This window comes from Sturnira hondurensis, unplaced genomic scaffold (assembly GCF_014824575.4).
Source record: "Sturnira hondurensis isolate 20B ecotype Veracruz unplaced genomic scaffold, ASM1482457v3 Scaffold0001872, whole genome shotgun sequence".
Classification (NCBI taxonomy): Eukaryota; Metazoa; Chordata; class Mammalia; order Chiroptera; family Phyllostomidae; genus Sturnira; species Sturnira hondurensis.
The window spans coordinates 30,950,312-30,973,166 of NW_028074503.1; the positions used below are offsets into that span (position 1 = coordinate 30,950,312).

The window sequence follows — 22,855 nt, forward strand, 5'->3', positions numbered from 1 at the left end:
AGGTATCAGCAGATTCAGTGTCTGGTGAGCGCCCACAGGTGAGACTTCCTGGTTCACAGGTGACTGTCTCCTTTGGCGTGTCATCACAGAGCAGAAGGGTGAAAGACCACTCTCTGGACTCTTAAGGGCACAAACTACATTGACGGGAACCCTACCCTCAGCGCTGAATCACCTCCCAAAGGCCCCAGGCCTCCAACTACTATCAAAAGGGGGACTAGGTTTCTACGTGTGAATTTTAAGGGTACACAAACATTCAGTCCACTGCAATTTTTAATCAACATACAAGTAGTAACAGTTTCTTCCCTCCTCAAAGTGGGGGAAGGAATAAGAAAGTGAAACTGTCAACACATGGCTGAGGTGAGAAAGCGTGGGCTGAGGATGGAAAAATGACCCTACGGGAGAGGTTATTAGCCTCCTTCAGAGTGAAGACTGGCCTCAAGGTCATGCATGTGTGTGCACAGTGATGGGATTGCTCATGTCCCACCCCTCCTAAACAGGGCCCACTAGGGTACAGCTCCAACTAGGGCCTCTGTCAGGCCCCTACTTCAGAGTAGACACCCGCCTGCCTCTTCCCTAGGAAAGCATTCTGCTAACTGCCGGGCACCCCACGGTCCCACATCAATCTGAAAGAAAAGCCTAAACCCAAGGCCGGCAGTCAAAGCTGTGCCATGGATTGGCTTCGGGCACAGCCCTGCAGACAGACAGTGGCTGAACAGTGGAGAACGCTTGCTTGACTCTTGCTGCATCGGGAGAGGGAGGCTGTAGCTGCTGACAGGTCTTAACACTAGGAAAGCAATTCGAGCACCCAGCAGAAAGAAATTACGGGTGGGAGGGGAGAGTCCTTGAGGAGGGAAGTGACAGAACGTAGGCTTCACAAAGAGCATTTGCAAAGACCAGTGGTGGCTGTGGGGAGGCGAGAGTGCAGTGGGGGAGATAAGGCAGGGAGAGCTGTCGCTTTCAACACCGGGCTGAGTGAGGGATGAGGTGATACAAGCCTCAAGATGACTGGTGGGGGGAGGAGGAAAAGGCATGTTCAAAGGCTCTTATTACAGGTTGGATGAGATAGAGGAAAGGAAGGAGGCACCCTAAGAAAGAGATACATGCTCCCTCCGAGATAACAGCCTTAATGAGCCCTCCTGGCAATAACAACAAGGCTGGCAGAACACTGGTTTGGAGATAACGGACTATGGGTTCAAGCAAGAGAAGAGGGAAACTCAAACATTCCAAAGGACAGGAAAGAAAGTAACGAGGCAGTTCACTGTGGGCATGGGGACTGTCTTTATTCACATAGAATAATCAGTACATTAATGATGGCATAATCAGACTAGAGCTCGGGGCCAGGGGCTCTAAACTGCTATTTTGTACAGAAATTAAAAGGGAATATAAGATGTAGCAAGGAATGGTTGGAGTGGCCGTGGAGAGAATCAAAGCAGCCACATAAAGTTAAAAGTCAAGAGAAAAACAGTGTCAAGTTAAGGAGGATTGTGGTTCAGGGGCTGGTGCTGAGAGACGGACAGTGATGCTTGTCTGCAGTCATGACCTTCAACAGTCCTCCCACTCCTCTCTACACAGGCCGCCTCAAATCTGGGCTGGCCCTGTCCCTTGCTTTGGTCAATAGTATACAGAGAAAGTGACCTGTGCTAGTTCTGGTCTTTGGTAATTTCGGGCTTCGAAGCTTCTACCTCTGACTGCTTCCATCTCTGTGTCCTTGGGATGCTTATACCACCAGGAAGGAAGCCCCGTCTCGAGCTCTGAATGATGGAGGAGCATGTGGAGAAAGGTCACTTGGAGGACAGGCAGGGCACTCCAGCCAGCAGCCAGCCCCAAGGCCCCACGCAGGCATGGGGCCCAGCTTGGCTCCTCCAGCTCTGGCTGGGTCTCCCCAGCTAGTACCACATAGAGCAGGGCCCACCCACTCCTGTGAGACCGGCCCGAAACACAAACCCACACAACTGTGAGCAAGAAAAGTATCGTTTTAGGCCACTAAGATGGGGGTGCAGTGTTATGCTGCAATAGATGACTGAGAAGAATAAAATTCTGTAAGAAATGAATAAAGAAGAACGAACTCAAAATCGAAAGCGCTACTCTACCATGGCTCATCCACTTACGAGCTGTGTGCATTTGAAAAAGTTGCTGGCCAAGCTTAAACCCTAATGTATTTCATCTGTAAAATGAGGAATACAGACAGCTTTTGTCTCCTAAGATTGCCAAGAACATTCCAGAAAAGCCTCTATATTGCTCAATATAGCACCTGGGACATGGGAACGGTCAATGCATATTACTTACAGTTATTACCATTAAAATGTGAATCAAATATTTCTGAACATCACCAAAATTAGCATGTTATTAAGTGTATACTTGGCACTGTCTTGAAAAACTGAACAAACACAACCTCTTCTGCTGTTTTACATGGTACTTGCGTTTCTAAGAAATCTTGTGCACTCGACAGTTGTGTTCTAAAAATAACTGCTGCCCCTTAGGGAAAAGGTGGGGTTCAGGGTCTCTGAAGCTTCAGATTTACAGTAAAAGTTATTTTCTGCAGGAATTTAATAAATAACAATGGTTTATAGCTGTAAAACCCAAACACCCCTGAGCAAATCTAGCATTTAATAACATCCAGCTTTTGCTCCAAAGGGCTTTTTCTAACCCCGCCAAGATTACCCACTTGTACTCTCTTGTACACATTATCTTTGTCACTGTGGCTTTTCATAAAGTACAAAATGAAAACACGAAGAGTTAATAAAACCCCCAAAGTTAACAACAATTGCAGCTTGGAATAGAAGAATGTTGAGAGAACCCAAAGCCCACCCGTGAGCTGCCCAAACCAAGTATCAAGGACAACTCTCGTTGCTAGGAGTGTTCTGGTTCCTAGTGAGGAAGACGTCATCACCCACAGTGACAGCGTGCGGTGGAAATGGCGTCCTCTAACTGATCCGTTGTATCCAGTTTATTGGATTAAAGCTGAGCCTGCAGGAAATTTTTCTGTATTGCATACTACCCAGGGTGCTAAATAAAAAGTTAGTTCTGCTTATCATCTAGAATAATTGTTGCTTTCTTTAACGACTGATTTCATTTTGAGCTATTTATGGGGAAAACCAAGCAATAATAACTAAAATCTATTGCCATTTCGCCTTCTCCCTTCCCCACAGGGTTACGGAACTGTCAGGAAGGCTTCTGCCCTCAGTACAGTTTTGCTCTGAGCTGTCTTCTTGAACATGGATGGCCCCCACATAAGACTTACTTTTCCTGCAAAGCCAAAGAAAATAACTTCCTTGGTTTCGCATCTCCATTCTCTACAGAATCCCAGAGACTATGAAGTGATGATATGTCAGCACCGCTGAGTTAAAGAAATGGCCCCTCAGCATTCAGGAGTCGGTCCATGCAGAGAAAAGCGACACTTACCAAACAGGAGAAAGACGGTTTGGACATTCTCAAAACACTGTCTGGGAGAAGCTAGAAGATGCTACTAAGGGAAGTGTGCGCCAGACCCAGGGATGGGCTGAATGGAAGGGACCGAGAAGTCTGGAAGAAAATGAGTGGGCCCTCTAAGCTGTTTAGCAGAAGCAAGTAAGCAATACTGCAATGTTGAAGGACAGCAGCTTAGGTCAAAGAGAGGAAGTCACAAATAACAAAAGCCAACATGTGTGCCCTGCCTGCCCCCGCCCACACGGGTCATGTGAAGCAGCGAGCAGCAGAAACCAAAGCCGCAGCAATGCCACGGCGTGTGGAGCACCTGGACAGCATCACACGGAGCCCCATCAAGAGGCCTTAACTGCACTGCACTTGGCAGCCCAGCAGCCGTCTATACTTGAAAGTCATTACCCTGGGAAACTTAGCACGTCCACCAGAGAGATGATCGTTATCACAGTATGTATTGTGCTTTTTACTGTGACCCTTGGGTGACATTTCTCTTTGGTCTGAAGAACAGCTGTCATTGTCCTGGGCGTTGCTTGGGTTCTGCCAGATGGACCCACGTGACACATTTTCTCCCTGGCTGCTGCCGAGCTCAGAGCCTGGTGACCAGCCGGGCCAGGCTGTCTGTGCTACGGCATACCCTCTCACCCCCAGTCCTGGCTTCCTCCCTTCCGTCTCCAGTTTTGTTTTGGGGCGTTTTTTTGCCTTTTACATTTATGCTACCTTCTCATATTTAATGTATTGTAAACTACCTTGTAAACCTGGAATCGGTCCAAGTATAAATTTAAATCCACAAATAATAAACATGGCTCATTTCAGAGAATGACCTTACTACACAGTAACCACGTGGATGCATTCACCCTTTTGCAAACATTTATTCTGCACAGAAAACAGCCCAGGGCCTGTGTTACAGGGGCTACAAAACCAAGTGGACAGGCCCAGCCCCTGCCCTCACATCTAGTCAGGAAAAGACGCACAATAAGTTACAGATGGTGTGAAGTTCTGTAACGAAATCAAACAAGGACCTACAGTGGATAACATTAGCAACAAGGGAATATACCTGCAACAAGGAGTTTGGGGGGACAGTTCCCGGAAGTGGTGGCAACTGTAAATTCTGAAAAATTGAGAGCTAGGATCAGGGTTATTTTTGCTTAGCTTTTTGTTGAAGCAGGGAAGACAACCTGTTATCCAGGCAGAGGGGACAGAATGAGCAATGACTTAAGACATGTAAGAGTGTCACCTAAAGAAATAACAAAACTGAGCTAAGCCGAGGACAATGTGCAGTGAGGGTGGCCAGACAGGAGTCAGATGACTCAGGGGCGCCCAGGCTAGGGTACGGAGTGTAGATTTGGTTTCAGGGGCAAAGAGAGGCCACAGCAGATTTTAAGCCCAGGTTGGATGTAATCCGTGTTAAGGTTCAGGATTCCGCATTCTACTGCAGATTTCAGAGAGCGGACAAGAAGCGATGAGAGCAATTACAAGAGTCCGGGCTGCAGGTGGCAGTAGCCTGACAAGGATGGTGGCAGCGGAGAGCCCAAATGTGGATGTGATCAATGAGAGGTTCCTGTGGGGCGTCTGAAGTGGGATGATCCACCATGGCTTCTGGATTCAGGGGTGTCCAACCCAGAGCCCTGGGCTGCTTGCAGCCCAGGATGGCTATGGATGTGGCCCAACACAAAACTATAAATTTGCTTATAACACTATGAGACTTCTTTGTGATCAGGAGTCACAACGTACTTAATGTGTGGCCCAAGACAACCCTTCTTCCAGTGTGGCTCAGAGATGCCAAAGGTTGGACCCCCCTGGAGAGCAACTCCGGGTGTTCCCACGAGCAAGGGCAGCGGGCTGATGTAATTGAAGTGGAGGTGGAGCAGAAATTATGACCTCTGTTTGGATGGGTTACATCCAAGTGAAGATGAAGTAGGCAACACATATGAGAATTTCTGAAGCTCAAAAATATCCCCCTCAAGACCCTTCTTCAAGGAAGTACTAGGCTATACATTTCACCAGAAGAGTGGAGTAAATCAAGATGGGGGCAAAAACTACAAGTGTTTCCGGTGAGATTGGGAACGAGACAGGAATGTCTGCTTTCACCTCTCCTGTTCAGCATCGTGCTGGAATTCTAGCCACAGTGACCAGAGAGGAAGAAATCAAAAGCATCCAAATTGGAAAGGAGGAAGTAAAACTGCCACTATTTGCAAATGACATGATACTGTCCGTAGAGAACCCTAAAGATCCAACCAAAAAACTGTTAGAAAGAATGAATGAATTCAGTAAAGTGCAAGGTACAAAATAAATATCCAGAAAATTAAATATGGCCAGCTTTTCATCTCCCAAAAAATGGGTCCATTTGTACTTTTTTCTTCATGATTAATTTATGATATGAGTAGAATCCATTGAAAAGCAAAGGCTGCAGTGAAGATTCACTTTTGCTTGTGACATTATGACCCCAACCTCGTTAGAGCTCTTCCAGTGGAAACACAGTTGACACGCAGATGAGGAAGGCCCGCATGCAGACAGAGACCCTTAAAGAACCCGCTTCCAACTAACAAGGAGCCTGCTGACTTAATGCAAAACTGAACTGGGACACTGTTCTGTTAAAAGACGACGGCCTAAATTTGGAAAAGGATGTTAAAAATTTTTATAATTATCTGGATAATGCAAGAAAAGCCTCATCCTTATATGTGGGTTATTGGCTGGGGGCGGGGGGAGGGGGAAGGCTGTTGTCTCAATTATGTAGCTGATTGTCTTGTTTCACCCTCTCCCTTGGTGTCTCTAAAGGGCCAAATGTGGCCCCAGAGCCGGGACAGCAAGCTGGGGACAGCAAGGTGCGCTCCAAGCAGCAGCACAAGAAGGAGGCCCTTAAAGAAGTCAATTCAAAAGGATACACACATGTTGAAATGTGAGTTTGTAATACCTTGTTCTGTAAGTATGACACAAATATTATGATACAAAAAGATATGAAATTTTATAAGAAAGCCTGCTCATCTGATGTCATCTTTTCTTCCCACTTTCTCTGCATCAGTCTCCCCAAATGAAATAATTTTTCCTTTCTAGAAAGGGGGAGGTCACCATGGGAATACAGGTCCTTCCTAAGTGAGGACACTGACAGCTCACCCTCACTGCCCTGTTCTGTGGGAAGCCCGTCCTAAAACGTAGTGGCAGAAAGCAAAGGGAGTAAGGGGAGTGGTGTGTCCCTAACACCAGTGCAGAACAGAATGAGGGCTCCTGTACTCACCCGGCATGTGCTCGCAGCCAAGACAGGAGCTGGCTTTCAAAATATGTATCTGGAGAATAAAAAGACATTCTCTCTCCTCTTTAAGTAAATACTTGGGATGAGAAAAACTACCAAAGACACTGAAGAGACACAGCTGACAGTGTGTGGACGGCCATCCCAGTTTTAAGGCAGATCAGAGAGATAAGTTTCCAAATGCCCCCAGTGTCTTCAGGGTCAAGATGTTCTTTTGTCAAACAAATCCCCTGGACTATAAACTAAAGCTGCTTCTGTTTGCTCTGTTCCAACTGCCAGACCTTGAAGGAACTCCATCAGAGAACCCCCCTCCCCATCCCCACCCAGAAAGCCATGGGGTCATGGGGACCCACGGCCACACCTTCTAGGAGGGCGGCATCAGGGCTGCAGCCCAAAGGCCAGATCTCAAAGCTCTTAGACCCACCTGCCGTGTGCCATCTGGTGAAAGTAGTTTGTTTTCTTTTTCTGATTCATTTAGTTACACTCGATGTATTTGAAATCTGCATCTGAAGTTGGAAACACGGACATTCGATATCAGAGAGGGCCCCGTAGCACCTGCTGATTGCCTTACAAAGAGCTCTCCGGTGAAGAGATGAATTCCGATGCATCCATGCATACGGTGAGATACCGCACTGCGAAAGAATACCGCTCTGTAAAAGTGATTAGCACTCTGTGTAGTGATGAGTAAGTGTTCCTCACCCCTTGTTATGTGAAAAAAGCAGCTGCGGAAGAATCCCATTTCTGTGAGTAATAACTACAAGTATGTCTGTTAGTACAGGTATGGAACAGTCAGGGGAAGGTGCTTGAGTCCCTTGGCGGTCATCCCAGAGGATTCTGGGAGACTGAGATTTGGGAGGACTTGAAGTTCTAGGCCATACATACATTACTAGATGTAAAGCATGCAAAGAGCGAGCATTGCTATCATCATAAAACAATGCTAAGCTTTAAAAAGGGAGGGTTTCCTCATTTACCCCTTTCCCTGCAGAAACTGCAAAGAATAATCCCGCCCTGTCCCCCCTTTATAAATTCTTCTCTAAAAAAAAAAAAAAGCATTTCCTCCCCCATCATGATGGCAGTTTCCTCCGGGAGCCAAGTGCCTCAGTGGCAGAGTCCTAAGAGTAGATGAAAACCCTCTTCCGTTCGGGACAGAGCGAGTTAAACATGGCCTCACAAGGCAAAAGCTGGGTCACATCAAAGGTACGCAGACGAGCACATACCAATGTCAGGGCAGTCTGGCAGAGGCAAGCTGTGGATAAGGGAACGGGTAAATAAATACACGTCCTAAGATGATACACGTCATATTTTAAAGAATGGATGTGAAAGTTGTGCCTTAAGGAGGACTCACTGAAGAGGCTGGACTTGGAGACTCAGCTTGAACAGGGCTGGGTAGCAAAGTGGGTGGTCTACACTAGAGCTACCCATAGGGGCACGCACAGCCCCCTCCCAGCCCCGACTGCCCAGAAATGGCTCCAGGCATGCCAAGAACTCAACCCCTCCTGCCCTAGGGCAGCAGAAGGCAGCAGGGCTGCCAGAGCCTCCAGGGCCAGGTGGCTCCAGCTTTGAGTGTCCTGTCCTTCACTTCCATATGCCCTTTATAGATGATAATTTTTGTGTATGCCTGGAGTTGAAAATATTCTTCCCAAACACTAAGGGGTCTCTAGGAAAGAACTTGACGAAGATAGTGGTGGTGGCAGCGATGTCGATTAAACCATTGGGACATTACCCCGACCGGTGTGGCTCAGTTGGTTGAGTTGTCATCCCACAAACTGGAAGGTTGCAGGTTTAATTCCCAGTCAAGGCACATGCCGGGGATGTGGATTAGATCCTGTGGGTGTGGGTGTGCGAGAGGCAACCAATGGATGTTTCTCTCCCCCTCTTTCTCCCTCCCTTCCCCTGTAAAAATACATTAAAATCTTTTAAAAAGTTGTCAGGATTTTTGCATGCCTTCACTTCAGATTTTAACTACCCATTCCCGTGATTCCCTCTCTGATAGGGTACCGCACTCAGAATGCTATCAAACTCCAAGAGCGTATTCAAAACTCCCAGGTCACTTGTGAACCACTTCACATCTTGCCAGCCTCCAGTGCAAAAAAATCCTTTAGTAAGAACCTCAAAGGCACATTTATCCCCCAAATGCAATTACAGTTCCTTTATTTCTTGATGTATAGTAATTTTGTCTGATTTAATCAGCATAATTGCTGTTATTACACTCAAAAGATGCAGTTGTATATAACTATGCACTACATTAGACGCATGTTTGGGACTGCCTGGTTTAACACCACAAGGTAAGTACAGGGTTGGGATGATAACACTATAGTCAAACTGCAGAGAGCTCTGTCTCATGCTGCATATGGTTAACGCAAGCCTATAAAGAGCGTTGCATTTGCTGGGTGCTGAGGCGGTCTTTCAGTTACCACAGGGGAAGGCTCAAGAGTTGAAGAGAAACAAAACCAGACAGGAAGAGACTCTGGGGCCAGCACATAGGTTTTCTATCACACTATGTGGGGAAAAATGTGTTTGTGTTTGATGCTTGCAAGGAAAGAAAAACACAGCTTGACTCTGAGAGACTTTCATTTATAATATGCTGACCATGTTTATATCTTGAGAGAAGGTTCATGCAGTGCAGCAACAAAGCAAAAATATTTTTTTTAAATGCACTTAAGGTCACTAAGTAGCTAGAGACACCAAGCTGCGAGCCTGCAATGGGAAATGAAAAGTGACGGGATTTGCACCCCAGGATTAGACCTGATCTGCTTCCGGAACTTGGAACTCTCTACCCTGTGGGATCCACCTCGGCCACTCCATGGCTCCCTTGATGGTCCCCTCGCCGTCCCTCACCAGGAGTGGAAAGGAGGGTCCTGCAGAAAAGGACTGGGGCCTAGCAGACAAGGGATGGGGAACACCAGGCTCCCACTGCACACCAACCCAGGCTTTAGCTGTGCACTTCCCCGTTGAGGGGCACAGACCAGGAGCAGTTGTAAAACAAAGTAGGACACAGGCTCAGTGGCCACAGAAGAAAGAACCAGGCTGTGCACCCCTTTCTGCTGCAAAGTTTCCATCCTTGCTGCCTATTGGAATCGTGCAAGGAGCTTTCAAAATCCCTGGTGGCCAGCACACACCTCCAGGGTCTCTGACGTGTCTAGTGTGGTCAACCTAAACACTGGGCTTTTTTTTTAAGGCTTATCAGGTGATTCCAATGTACGGTCCAGGCTGTGAATCACTGCTTTTAGCTTTATAAACAGGAAGCAAAGAACAGCCAAGTGAGAGCAGCAAGCCCTGGAACGCTGCAGCGATGGTCATCCAGACAATGTGTGGCAACTGTCCCGGAACCTTGTTAAAACACAGATTGTCATTCAGTAGACCTGGAGTAGAGCCCGAGCATGGCAATTCCAGTGTGACATCTGTGAAGCACCACCATCAGGCACCATTCTACAGATAGGGGTTTCACGGAAGTCAGTAGCAGGAATGTTATGGTTTATGGTTTTGTTTTGTTTTTGTATAATTTAATTCCTTTCCTTCACTGGGATTGTGGAAGGTACTTTCATTTCATTGGCTGGCTCAGGAGCACCAGGGTGGACCACAGTACCACAAGGATGATAGTGTGTATGACAAATGTCCCCTTTATTAGATGGCCCCAGTGTGTACTGGGGTTTTTTTTTAGGGGGCATGTTACAGGCTGAATTGTCCTCCCAACATCCTTATGTTGAGATCCTAACTCCAGGACTTCAGAATATGAGTGATTTTAGAGATAGGGCCTTAAAGGGGTCACTGAGTTCCAATGAGGTCGCTAGAGTGGGCCCTGATGCAACAAACCCCAACCAGGTGGTACCCTTAGAGACAGAAATTAGGACGCAGATGGAGACAGGGGAGAGACCACGTGAAGACACAGGACAAGGACAACAGCCTGTAAGCCAAGGAGACACCCTTCAAGGGCTTGATCCTGCCAGCACCTCGATCTCAGACTTCCAGCCTCTGGAACTGTGAGAAAATAAGTCCCTGTTGGTTAAACTCCCCAGGGGTAAGGTAGTTTGTTTCCACACCCTGAGCAAACTAACACAGGGTAGGGCGGGGGCCTTGGGTATACTTTTGATAACTTTGTTTGCCTTACGTCTTCACTAGTCGTTACCAGTGGGACTGCCCTCCCAGTTTCTAGCAGTCCTTCCTCCCACTTCTAAATGCCTCCTTCAAACCTGGGGTTGGCAAGGTGACCGCAGCTGTCGGGCCTTTCAGAAGAGCCCAGTGGTTAAGAAGAATACAGACTGTGGAGTCAGGCTGCCTGGCTTAGAACCCCCGCTCAGCCACACACCCGCTCAGAGACCCCGGGTGAGAACTTGGGCGAGGCTGGACCTGTTTCTGCAGGGCCAGCCCACTCATGCAGGGCAACCGGGGACTCACTGATGATGAAAGCACCTGACCTTCATCTGTTTTTGGCTCCTGGCAGCCCTTTGTGATACCTACTTTCTGGTATTTTCTTTGCGACAACTGTTTTGGTGTTCTCTGCTCCCTCCCCTCAGTCCCCAACCTTTTCCAGCTCTGTTCCAGATAGAAACGGTTGCCTGATGAAGTGACCTCCACCCAACTCCACTATGTATGGGAGTATGCACAATGTATGCACAAAATGCATCTCTCCTTATGTCCACCCAGTTTGGCCAAAACATGCGAGAGTGACCTCCAGAAAACTAACCTATGTAAGTTAATATTAAAGTCAATTTTCACAGAATGAAAAACTCCTTCAGACAAGTTCCCATGAAGACCCCAGTGCTGTTGCATTCTAGGTTCTCCCAACCTTTCAGGGCCTGTGGGAATTAGATTCCAGTGTACTTTGGGGAATGATCCTTCCTCCAACGAGCAGTCTCTGTGGTCCTGGTGGGTTCCTAGGAAGACACCCTCTGCGCTGCTGTGCACCTTCTCACCACACAAATTGTGAGCCATTTCTCTGGAGGAAAATTCCAATGTGAAACATAGGCAAGTTATCAAGGGCGAAGCTCAGTGAGAGCAAAGGCAGGGGTCCGCTGGAGGCAAAGCTGTACCATGTCTCTGCACTGGCGTCTGGATGCCCTGCCCTGCCAGAAGCAGTGAACACGGGCACACAAGGGGTTAAAAGATGGATTTTACGTCTGCCAATCTTTACAGTGTAGTCTGCCTTCCTTTTAAGCTCCATGCAGCTGCATCAATAAAAATGGCTGTTAACAAGATCAGAAGCTCCCACATAACAAACACTTTGGGTATCACTTCCTATTCATAGGATGCTCTCTTCCTTATTACCCATTTTTGCCACATTAACTATTTTTATTTTAAAATGAATTTTATAAGAACATAAAAAGATGATAATGTTTGCTTCAAAATATTACAACCAATTTCATACATTGCTCCTATTGCTCTTGGGGCCAAATGCTGAGAATTCTCTCAAAAGAGACTTTTCACTTCATTTCAACATTAGCATAAAAACATTTAAAGCTAACTATTGTACAAAATAGTTGTTATTTAATATAACAACTATTGTTATAACAATAGTGTACAATTGTTAAGGAGCACCAGGGTGGACCACAGTACCACAAGGATGATAGTGTGTATGACAAATGTCCCCTTTATTAGATGGCCCCAGTGTGTGCTGGGTTTTTTTTTTAGGGGGCATGTTACAGGCTGAATTGTCCTCCCAACATCCTTATGTTGAGGTCCTAACTCCAGGACTTCAGAATATGAGTGATTTTATATTCAGCTGCGGTCACCTTGCCAACTATTGTTATAACAATAGTTGTTATACATAATATATACAATATTGTATAATATTGTTATTTAATATGAAGGTATTTAGAAAACAATGTATATTAAATTTCTATACTCATATTTTCCCTCTTTGCTATACCCTACATCTTAATCTCCCCCATGTGACAAGTGGTGTATTCCAACATTCTTCTTCTCCCTTCTCCGAAATACCACTAGCAGACTTCATTTCTCTCCCCTTAGAATATTTCTTTTAAATAGTTCTCCTTCCTTCTCCTCACCTTTCCCCATTCTCGGTGTCAGAATGTTTCACTATTTATGACTCTCTTGGATCTTTTATGGGAGAAAAGAGTTGACATGTGATAAACACATGATATAATACAGAGATGATGCATTATGGAATTGTACACTTAAAACCTATGTAGCTTTATTAACCAATGTCACCCCAATAAAAATTTTCAATTTCAATAAAAAATTTTTTTGAAACACCAAAAAATGTTGGCATTGTGAAAAGGCAGTTGAGAGTTTAAATTCAAGTTTAATTACTGATCTATGGGGTGGGACAAAGTAGGTTTCTAGTTGTTCCTATGGAAAATACAATTAATAACACAAGAATACACTGATTCACATATTCACAGCTATAATCCAACTTTGCTCCACTCTGTGTTGTACAGAGTGCACTGCGCAATGGTACAATACTTTTAGCCACATAAGGAAAAAATGTAGCGTTGCAACTCTGATTTAGAATGCCTTCGTTGAAAATGACTTTCTTGATTTTCCTCAAATAAAACATATGTTACCATTTGATTTTTGAATGTGAAGTTTTCCCCTGTAGAAACTCAAAACTAACATAATGTTTATGGAGTGGTGACTTGGAGTCATCAGAGCATGGGCTGATCAATATGCAAGTTCAGGAAGAATGAAATTAGGGAGGGTCTGGGGGGGGCTCAATGGGAAAGAAGGCGGGGGAGCGGTGGGGGGGGGTGGAATGCAGAAAAGCAGCAGTGAGTTAGGACTTGACTACCTGCGATGAAATCCAGCTTCTTACTGTCCTGACGAGCTATGTTCATGTACAATGTCACTTAGGGGTGATGGCTCAAAAAAGTTTCAGCTCAACAATGACTGTAATTGACTCCTGGAGATGCAAACCAAGTCACGGTCAAAGATGCTCACTCAGGCCAGAAGGTCCAAATGCAATAAAATGGGGCAATACGAAGGCAAAGGACCCAAAGATGAAGCTGACTCAATGGCCCCAAAGTTGCCTCTTTGAAAACTCACAACTGTGGATGAGGTTACATACGGACGAAGAAACTCGCTCCTGGTCTTTGTAGTCGGCCGTCTCTTTAGAAGCTGGCAAAGGGCCAGACAGTAAATAGCTGAGGCTTTGGGGGCCAAATAAGGTTTCTGTTGCACAGACTTTTCGTTTACAACCCTTTAAAAATGTAAAAAGCATTCACAGATGACGGGTTGTATAAAAACATGCCATGGGCCCTACAAGTTCGCAAGTTCCTGCTCTCTCACCGAACTTCCAGGGCCAGAGCTGAGTGGCGAGGGCCCCCCAGTTCCAACTGACATTGGCCCCGGCAATTGCCAAAGGACTAAAGATGGGGGACGTCACCCAAGTAGGGATAAACAAAGTACCCCACAGGAGCAGCCAAGAGGGGAAGGCTGAGAATGCCCGTGATGACTGAGAACGGATGTGGTTCGAGTTTCTGAGATCCTGAAGGGTATGGAAGGGCAGTTCGCTCCTGTTCTACCACCCAGAACAAGGAAGCAGCACAGTCCCGCCCAAGCTCTCTCACACCTGTTATGGACTTGCATGGACCACACCTTGAAGCTGGAAAGAAGAAAAAGCACTACTTTTGCTGGATGGGGATTATTCTGTAGGCATCATAAATCACTCTGCCTCCTACAGGTGTTTCAGGATGGAAACCGAGGTTGTCCTGAGCCATTTATGGATTAGGACCTGATCCATCAGAAAAGGTCCTGATCCATTTATGATAAGACGTCGGTAAGGGATTATGAGGAGAATCAGGGAATGCTGGAGGGGCATGCACTTTGCTTAACCTTGGAAAATGCAAGGTGAACTGGCCAACGCACTGGTCCCAGGTGGCCCAATTCTGATGCCACTTGTCCACCTGTCACGGCCTGTGGCCAGAGAATTTGCCACCTCTCAGTAATGCTTCCACCTTCCAATAATGCCTAGAAGAAACTTGCACATGGTGGTTCCTTGCTTGCACCTCTTCAGAGAAAAATCTTTGGTTCCCACCATCCCTGGGTTCTCATGTCCCTGTTTGGACCTGTGGGGTTTCTTTGACTGAAAGGATACAGCTGGGCCACAGGACGTTTCAGGCTCCTATCCCTCAAAATGTGCCATTAATCACATGTGTTCCATAAACTTTCTTTAAAATGTACCAAAGGTCATCTTTGACTCAAAATTCCTTTATTGAAAGATAAATGGAAGTCTCTGCATCCCATAATAAGGAAGGTTTGTTTTCTGTTTTTTATTTTATCTGCTCTACTCACAGATGTAGTCCGAGGACACAGAAACTGCGCTCAGTTCATGTAGCAAGCTCCCAAGTATTTGTTGAATAAGTGAATGAAACTTGTTGGTAAAACTTTAAAACTGGTAAACGGTTCCATGGAAAAGGAAGAACTCGGCTTGGCAAAAGAGAACCTGCAGGTGTTGTGGCTGTTTACTTTTTCATCTTCCCCACTCCCCAACGAAAGCAACAAACTGAAACAGAATGGAGGCCTTTGTTCTCCCAGCACTCTGCAATGCCCCCCCACCTCCTCCCCCAGCAGGCAAACCCTCTCACACACAAAAGTGAGGGTCCTGCTGGGCCGTGGTTTCGGAAGCTGAACGCACTGACACGGAAACGACTGATTGAAATGCAGGCTTTCTCCTAAGAATATAGAGTCTTCTAGAACAAAGAGAGAGCACCCACCCCAACTTCACTTAGAAAAGATGAAATGAAGTTAACGTAGGAAGTCAGGCATCAGCTACTTCAGGGACAATGAGAAGAGCCACCGGACCCGGTCTCAAAGGACACACCAGTGGAAGCACAGCCCTTTGTGGCGAGTTCAATGGTTGGCTGTTTCCTAACACTTTGTGTTGTATCTCCAAGAATGAGTGAAAACTGATACAGAGGCTCGCCTTGGCCCATCCCCTCTGCCTTCCCTCCTGACACCTGTTCTTCAGCTTAAAAAATAAGAGGGCGTGGGAGGCAGCGGGATCCCCTTTCAAGCTCTCATCCTTCCCATCAGAGCCAAGGTCTGCGGGGCAGTTGTCACGTGAGCAGCAGTGCCCACGTCCTCTTCTGGTATTCTTTAAAGAGCAAGCTCATGGAGTTTGCCAGAACTGCCAGCATCAGCCCTGTGCCACATCAACAGTTCAAGTTCAGTGGATCAAACTGGGAACCAGTGCAAACCATGGCCACGTCTCATGGGGCTGCAGGCCGTCTGATGTCTAAAACAGCCCCCCTATCTCTGAGCTAGAAAAGGAGGCATCCTAGGATAGCAACAGTACTGGTAAGGCCTAAGAGACTGAAGCCAAATCTCATCATTGTTTGTGTCATGTTCATGTATTCAGTCCCTTGACCTTCGACAATGTGTGTGCAGGACTGTCCGGGCATGGGGCTAACTTCTGGGGATATAGTCATAGATGGAGGGATGGATAGTTCTGGCCACCAGTAGGCTGACTGCCCAACAAGAGACAGGGCCAGCCCAGGAGAGAGAGGTGGCCTCCGAAGGCCTGTGCTGTAGGCAGTTCTGCACAAAGCCACCTCCGCCCACCCCTCACTCCCCTTTTCACACCGGTCACTACCACCCCCTCCCTAACATTAGGGTATAGACATTTACGACACAAATGCTTTCTGAAAGGGGCACCACGGTGCCCTGAAACAAGCCAACAATTACTCAGAGCTACACTCCACGCCCGCCCTAAGCTACCTGCACCATGATATAGGGAGGCAGCAGAAAGGAGAGAGACCAGAACTGGGCTGAGGACCTACAGGTCTGATTTCTAGACTTCTCTCTGCCAGGAAGACTCCTTCGTGACCCTAGACAAGGAGTCAGCCTCCAAGATCCTCTAAAATGGGGTAGCGATGCCTCTATCTGACCTAACGGTCACAGGCACCTTGACTCATCAGGGAGAAGGTGGGAAGCAAAGGTGTGTTCCTTGTCATTTCCCCGGGCGGGGCTGCCCTGCATTTGGAAAGGCTGCACTGAGAAACAACGGGTGGGTGACTGGTATGTAAACGCCCTCAGTATTTCTGGCTGTGGTCTGAATTTGCACTTTCAAAAGTGTCTACCGTCAAGCCCCAAACTCACAAAACTCGCCAAGTGACCATCTACTGTGTTCACTCGCCATGCCAGACATCGGGAGATGCAGCGGTGATCGGGAGAGGTAACCCACATGCATTCACCCATTTCACCTTCACGACAACCCTATGACTCCAGCACTAACATGATCCTCACTTTACAGAGGAGGAAACGAAAGCACAGAGATTAAGAAACTGTTCCAGGTCGCAACACAAGTAGCAGAGCTGGAATTCAAACTCGGGCAGAGTTTCTATTGTGCATGTTTGACGTTATTAAAGCCCTCTGCAGGACCTCGTCGACCTACCAGAGAGTGCATTTCCCAGTCTTTCCCACAGTTTTTCTAAGTGTGGGCTTAGCTACAGTCTGATGCTCTCAATCTGGTGATGCTATTCTAAGTGACCTCCTTGTTTTCCAAGTTCCAAGTAAACCCATGTGCAGATATATCACATTAACTTCCAAGTTTTAATAGGATTTGGCAAGACTGTTGTGTTATCTCAAAGAAAAGTAGGAGGTTTTGTGTCCCTGTGCCATTACTTCCCCTGGAAACGGGACCCTGAGCAAGAACAGTGCCTGGTAAGATGGTGCTGCCTGGACAAACCCAGCTGAGGGGCAGCTGGGGGCTTCCACTGGTAGATCCACGAACTGCAAGGCTGAAAATCACAGCTAATGCAACTTAGACAAGCCCTGAACACACTCTATGTTAAAGAGCCATGTTCAAAAATAATGCTGTCTTCTCTCACCCATAAAACTCATTCCTAGCTACTTGAATCTTGTCCCCGTAACTGATAGTAGACCAGGGGTGTCAAACTCATTTTCACCGGGGGCCACATCAGCCTCCCAGTTGCCTTCAAAGGACCGAATGTAATTTTAGGACTGTATAAGTTGTAACTACTCCTTAAGGGTTAAGCAAGAGCTTGGCACTGCCACTGGGTAGAAACAAGGTGTCAAGCTGGATAAAACAAGGTGAAGGGCCGGATTTGGCCCACAGGCCTTGCATTTGGTCTAGTATAAAGTATATGACTTTGAACTTAATCACGTGCCATTGTGTGTTGGTTACAGTTTCAAAGACCTTGGTCTAAAATTCAAGTCTGTAAACCAGGACCAGAGACTGTGGCTCATTTTCTAGGACTGTTTGAAGCTCATAATAGATGTTCAATAAATCCTTAACAGATCAAAAAAGTTAACTAGGATGTTTACTAGACAGACTCACTTAGTAAAAATTGTATTTTATTGACATTTCCTACATACAACATATGTATTCCTTTTTCCTATTTTTAAAAAGCTTTTAACATGTCATTTTATTGATATAAGATATAATAAAGGAAAGGTAAAGCAAACACAAGACTTTCATTCAAACTATATGCTTTCAGGGACAGAGGGGAGGAAAATCATCTTGTAGGAAAAGCTTTGATAGCCACAAAAGGAGTAACTCCAGGACATGGTTCAAATGCTTACTTTGACTATAGTAAGTTCAGTTACCAGTAGATAAGGTAGATAAATCACACCCCACTGCTGAAATCTTAACTGGAAAAGTGCACACCCAATGTCAGATTACAAAGCTGAGTAAATACGGACCCCTGTCTAGCTGTCACTGCCACTCATTCCATGCGTTTATTAAATTTGGGGTATGGCACCACGCACATTGGGATAGAGTGGTCTCTAGAAACAGACTCTGATTAAGATAAAACCCTCCCACGGAGGACAGTTACACGTGTGCGAACCAATTCTGTGTATAACGTGAGACCATAAAGTCAATTGTTTAAGACAGATTTCAAGGGCCAGGGCAATTCAGAAAAACCACTATGATCATGGTGGATGCAGGGAGTTTTCTAGTAAACAGTCTTTTGAATGTACAGTCATCTGAATTGGCGCTCCTCTTCCTCACTTAGACCCCAGGATCTGGAAAGCTCAGCCCCCTCTGTGGACACCTCTGGGATGAGGGAAGGGCCCAGACTTTGAAGTTGGACAAACCTGGCTTTGAATGAGTCTTGGCTCTCACGCACATTAATGTTGTGACCCTGGGCAGGTTTACTTAATCCCTTTGCATTTGGGTTCCCTCTTCTGTAGAGCCAAGAACACAAATCCTGCAGTGTGGCTTTGAGGGTTCGAGACAACATAGGTAAAGTGCATAGGACAGTGGTGAATACATGGTCCTCAAGGGTCATGGTGTGACATATTACAAAAGGCTAATGGAGAGCAGGACTGCATTGGTGAAGCCACGAAGAAATGTACATGGGTGGGTTGCAGCGAGGAAAACAAAGATTATTCTCCAGCTTGTCATCTCTATATCCTTTCAGGCAGGAAACCAGATTTATTATGTCTACCATAGCCATTTTAATATCAAAGCCATCCTCTACGTCAATAATGATTTTAAGTCATTTGTTTAAAAATTGCAAGTTCAAAAGTGACTTCTGGAGTCCTTTCTCTCGTGCTGAAGCTCCCCACCAAGACATCTGGTAAAGAGTGGACTGCACAGAGTCAGGTGGCATCGCTGAGCGCTAGAGCTTTGGTGTGACTCTGTCAGCTTTCCGCAGCGCGGTTTAAGGAGCGTGGGGTAGAAGGGCCAACGAGTCGTCCATCTGCAGAGGCCTCTGCCTCCAAGAGCCTGTCTAAATGGGCTTGCGCCATGACCTGGGTTGGGACCCTGGATTCTACAGCAGATGCTCCCCCAGCCCCCAGCTTTAATGCACCTCTCGTTAGCTGCAGGTGCTGGGTCAGGAGGTCCGGGACTCTAACCGGCTTCCAGGTGATGCCTGTGTGGCTGGGTTCCAGACCACAGTCTAACTAGCAAGATGTCTACAGGGCCAGGACAATCAGAATTCACAAACCAAGGGACACACAATATTCCATTTTTAGGGTTCACAAAGAAAATGGGGGGCAGCAGCTGCCCACCAACTCCGTCTTTAAGAAATTACTACCTTAGTGGGGTGTACTTCTTGGTAAGCACAAGCGAGGCTTCTGGAGCACCGGAAATGCTCCACATCGTTCCCAAGCAGAGGCTGCCTGGGTGCATGCACTTCTAACCAAAAGGTGTAGACCTGTGTGCTTACTATCACCTATAACTCAGTTTTGGGGGGAAAACCTAAAATGGGAAATGAGAATGCAAAGAAAAAAATCACTGCATTATGGAAGTAAAGCCAATGAGCACACAGAGCTCTCAACTCCCATAAAGGAAGTAACTTAACCCCACATAACTTTTAATATTCACAGGGACCACTTTCTCCAACTAGAAATATCCTCTTTCGTTGCTCTTAATGAAAACATATCAAGCACTGCTAGTGTCTCTCATTGAGAGTCTAGGTGTGAAAGAAACCCTGTTTGAAAAATCTGGGGGCTGCGGGGAGGGGGACACAGTGACAGCCGAACAAAGGAAGCCACCCTAGCACGCTCATCAGGCACCCCTGGTTCCTGGAGATTGGACACGCATTCCGTAACTGTTGCTGATTTACGTGCAGTCTGCCCTTCAGGAGGAATGGAACAAACAAGCAAACCATCTCAGGGACACTGTCCCCGTTAAGCTAGAGGCTTTAGACAGTGGGGAGAGGAAAACAATGCATCCAAAGAAACACTGTGCTCGTGGGGGTGACACACAGGCCTGGACTCAGGCAAGCATTTCCCGTGCCAGCACCACCAGGCCGCTGGGCGACCTTGCTTGCCCAGGTAACCTCTTCCACTGAACCTCAGCTGAATACACCTTCCTTGTCCTCCTTAACCTGTGCATGTTGTTTGGTGTTCACCACCCACGTCCCAGGAAAGGCAGCCTGTCCCAAGAAGTGACCTGTTGAGTCACCTACAAGGTCATCATCATTCCATTGCCCCGGACAGATTTTAAAGCATGGCAGTGATGTGCTGACGGTGTTTCTGTACCACTAAACTGAGCAACCCTGAACCACCTACACCTGAGCACATGCAGTCACGTTTCTTACAGCTGAAAACATTGTGGTTGATTTGTGTGCTATAACATTATAAATAGCACAACTGCCTATTAAGGCCACTCCTGGGGGTTGCAGCGTTACCTAGTACAACCCAGTACTTATCTTGGCACCCCAAACAGTCTATGGTTCCCAGAGACAGGGTCCGGTGTGCGTGTGGGATCCCAGCCCCTTTAAAAAGCAGGCAGCTCATAAACGCTTAGGGGTGCGTGCCTGCTCCATCCAGCAAGAGCGGGGAACAGAAGCCAAGGCTTCAATGGTGAAAAACACATCAACCCTCACCACCAAACAGCTGCGAGCAGCGGACAGCGCCTCCCTCCTTCTCTTGAGAGTAAAACCACCTGGGGAGCATTTTCCAAACTACGGGCTCCCTAGCTCTACCCAGGCTGAGTTTGAACAAGCACCTAGGTGATCTCAGGCCGTGTTTTTGGAAGGCTCACCCTCTGCTCGACCACCTCCACGTTTTCTTCTTTTCACTCAACACACCCACATCAATTGCCTGCAATCCTCCCCCCATCGCTTTGCCCATGGAGGCGGGGACTGTATTACACTCTGTCCCCGCAGAAGGTCACAAGTCCGCGGAGGGCCAAGGATTTACTTGTTGGCGCTACATTATCAAAATAAAACAAAAATTCGTCTTTGCCTCGCTGTTTACAGCCACAGTTCAATCCACTTTCCTTATAAAGTTTCCATCTTTTCCTCTCCATTCCCTCCATGCCAGTATTCCAAAGACCAGTGAACAGCCTCAGGATCTTAGGACGCAGACTCCAGGGGCAGCCTCTAGGGTGCCCATTGTCGCCCTGGCCCAGAAATCACGGGCAAAAGTTTGCACCACGGAGACCTCATCCAGAGCGCCCCCAGCACCACCTTGGCCGCCTGGTCCCCCAAAACCGTCCTTTGCAGTGCCACCCTCCCACCAACCACGCGACTCCGAGGCTTACCTGAAACACGTGGTGAGCTCGCCCGAAGCCTTCAGACACGGGTATTTGGTCGTGGTGATTTTGTTTTCTGAGCAGACTTCTCTACGAAAAAGAGAGGCAAAGTCGTTGGCTCTCCGAGTGGGAGCCTAAGCCAGCGCGCGCTGGGGGATCTGCGTCCCGGAGCGCGGAGCAGGCTCTGATCCCCGAGCGCGGACGCCCAGCGAACTCCGGGGTCAGGGGCGGGCCAGGCGAGGGTCCAGCCGAGGGAACCCAGCCCAGGGCAACAGGAGCTGAAGAAGCGGATCACATGAGAGCAGCAGGAACGCGGGGTAGGGCATCACGGTTGGGGGAAGCCCAGGCTGAGGGCGAGGTTGTCACTTGGGGGCCTAGTTTAGTGTTACCTGGGACAGTGAAGCGCCCAGCGGATGACTGCCGGAGCGAAGGTGCGCTGATCGCTGCGGAGGTGGGGGACACCGGCTGCACTCCGACAGCCCGGCGTGCACCAAGCAGGAGCTGGCAATGCTTACCTGTCACTGTTCTCGGGCTCCTCGCGGTAGCTCCACGTGTGTCCCAGAGCCAGGAGCAGCAGCAGCGGACCCAGGCTCTTGGCCAGCTGCCCCCTCGCCGCTCCTCCCCGGCTGGGAGGCGGCGGCACCATCAGGGACGCTCCCGGCTTCTTCCTGGCGCCGGAGCCCTCTCCCAGCCCTGCACCCGGCTCCTCCGCGGCCGCCGCAGCCGTCCCTCTCCCCGGCAGGGGGTGCTAGAGGGCAGGGGCTCTTGCGCCACCTGTGCGCGGCAGAGGGGCCCGGAGTTTGCGAGGCTGGGGGGCCAAAGTAGGAACTGGCGTGCACAGTGCAAAGTCCGTAGACTGGCGGGTGAACGTGGTTCACCGAGTGCCCGGTTGACGCGAGGGTCTCAGGGTCCAGGTCCTCTCGCCCAGGACTGGCGCGCCGAGTTGACGGACTTGCTCTATTCAGCTTTGGGCTGCGCCCTCCCTCTTGCCTCTTCCAGGGCTGCGAGAGAAGGGCTGGGTGCGGAGAGCAGGCGGCTGCTCGCATTTTACATCCAGGGTCGCCCGACCAAGAGGAGGAGGAGCCGCTTTTCCCCGGGGGGAAAGGGGGGGGCAGAAGGGTTAATACGCTTCCTTCCTGTCGTCAGTTGATTTCTAATGACCAGAGTCAGGACGTTTGCTTTCTCGCCTCGAGCGCCTGCCCCAGCCGCCCAGTTTTCTCTGAACCGAGGAAGGAGAAGTGGAGAGACTGCGGCGGCTCTCCCAAACTGACTTGCAAACC

At 47.9% G+C, this 22,855-nt stretch overlaps 1 protein-coding gene across 2 annotated transcripts in view; it reads right to left on the minus strand.

The window, feature by feature from the left end:
• CCBE1 (collagen and calcium binding EGF domains 1) overlaps positions 1-22,623 on the minus strand; it is a 171,346-nt gene extending 148,723 nt beyond the window's left edge. Inside the window, exons 1-2 of one of the 2 annotated variants that reach the window (XM_037035258.1) lie at positions 22,091-22,623; positions 21,585-21,665 (exon numbers count right to left, since the gene is read on the minus strand). In XM_037035258.1, coding sequence (XP_036891153.1) covers positions 21,585-21,665; positions 22,091-22,221 — 212 coding nt within the window. In that variant the 5' untranslated portion in view covers positions 22,222-22,623. The remainder of the gene's footprint in view (positions 1-21,584; positions 21,666-22,090) is intronic. The other variant, XM_037035267.1, reaches the window with a different exon arrangement.
• Between the last annotated feature and the right edge of the window lie 232 nt (positions 22,624-22,855).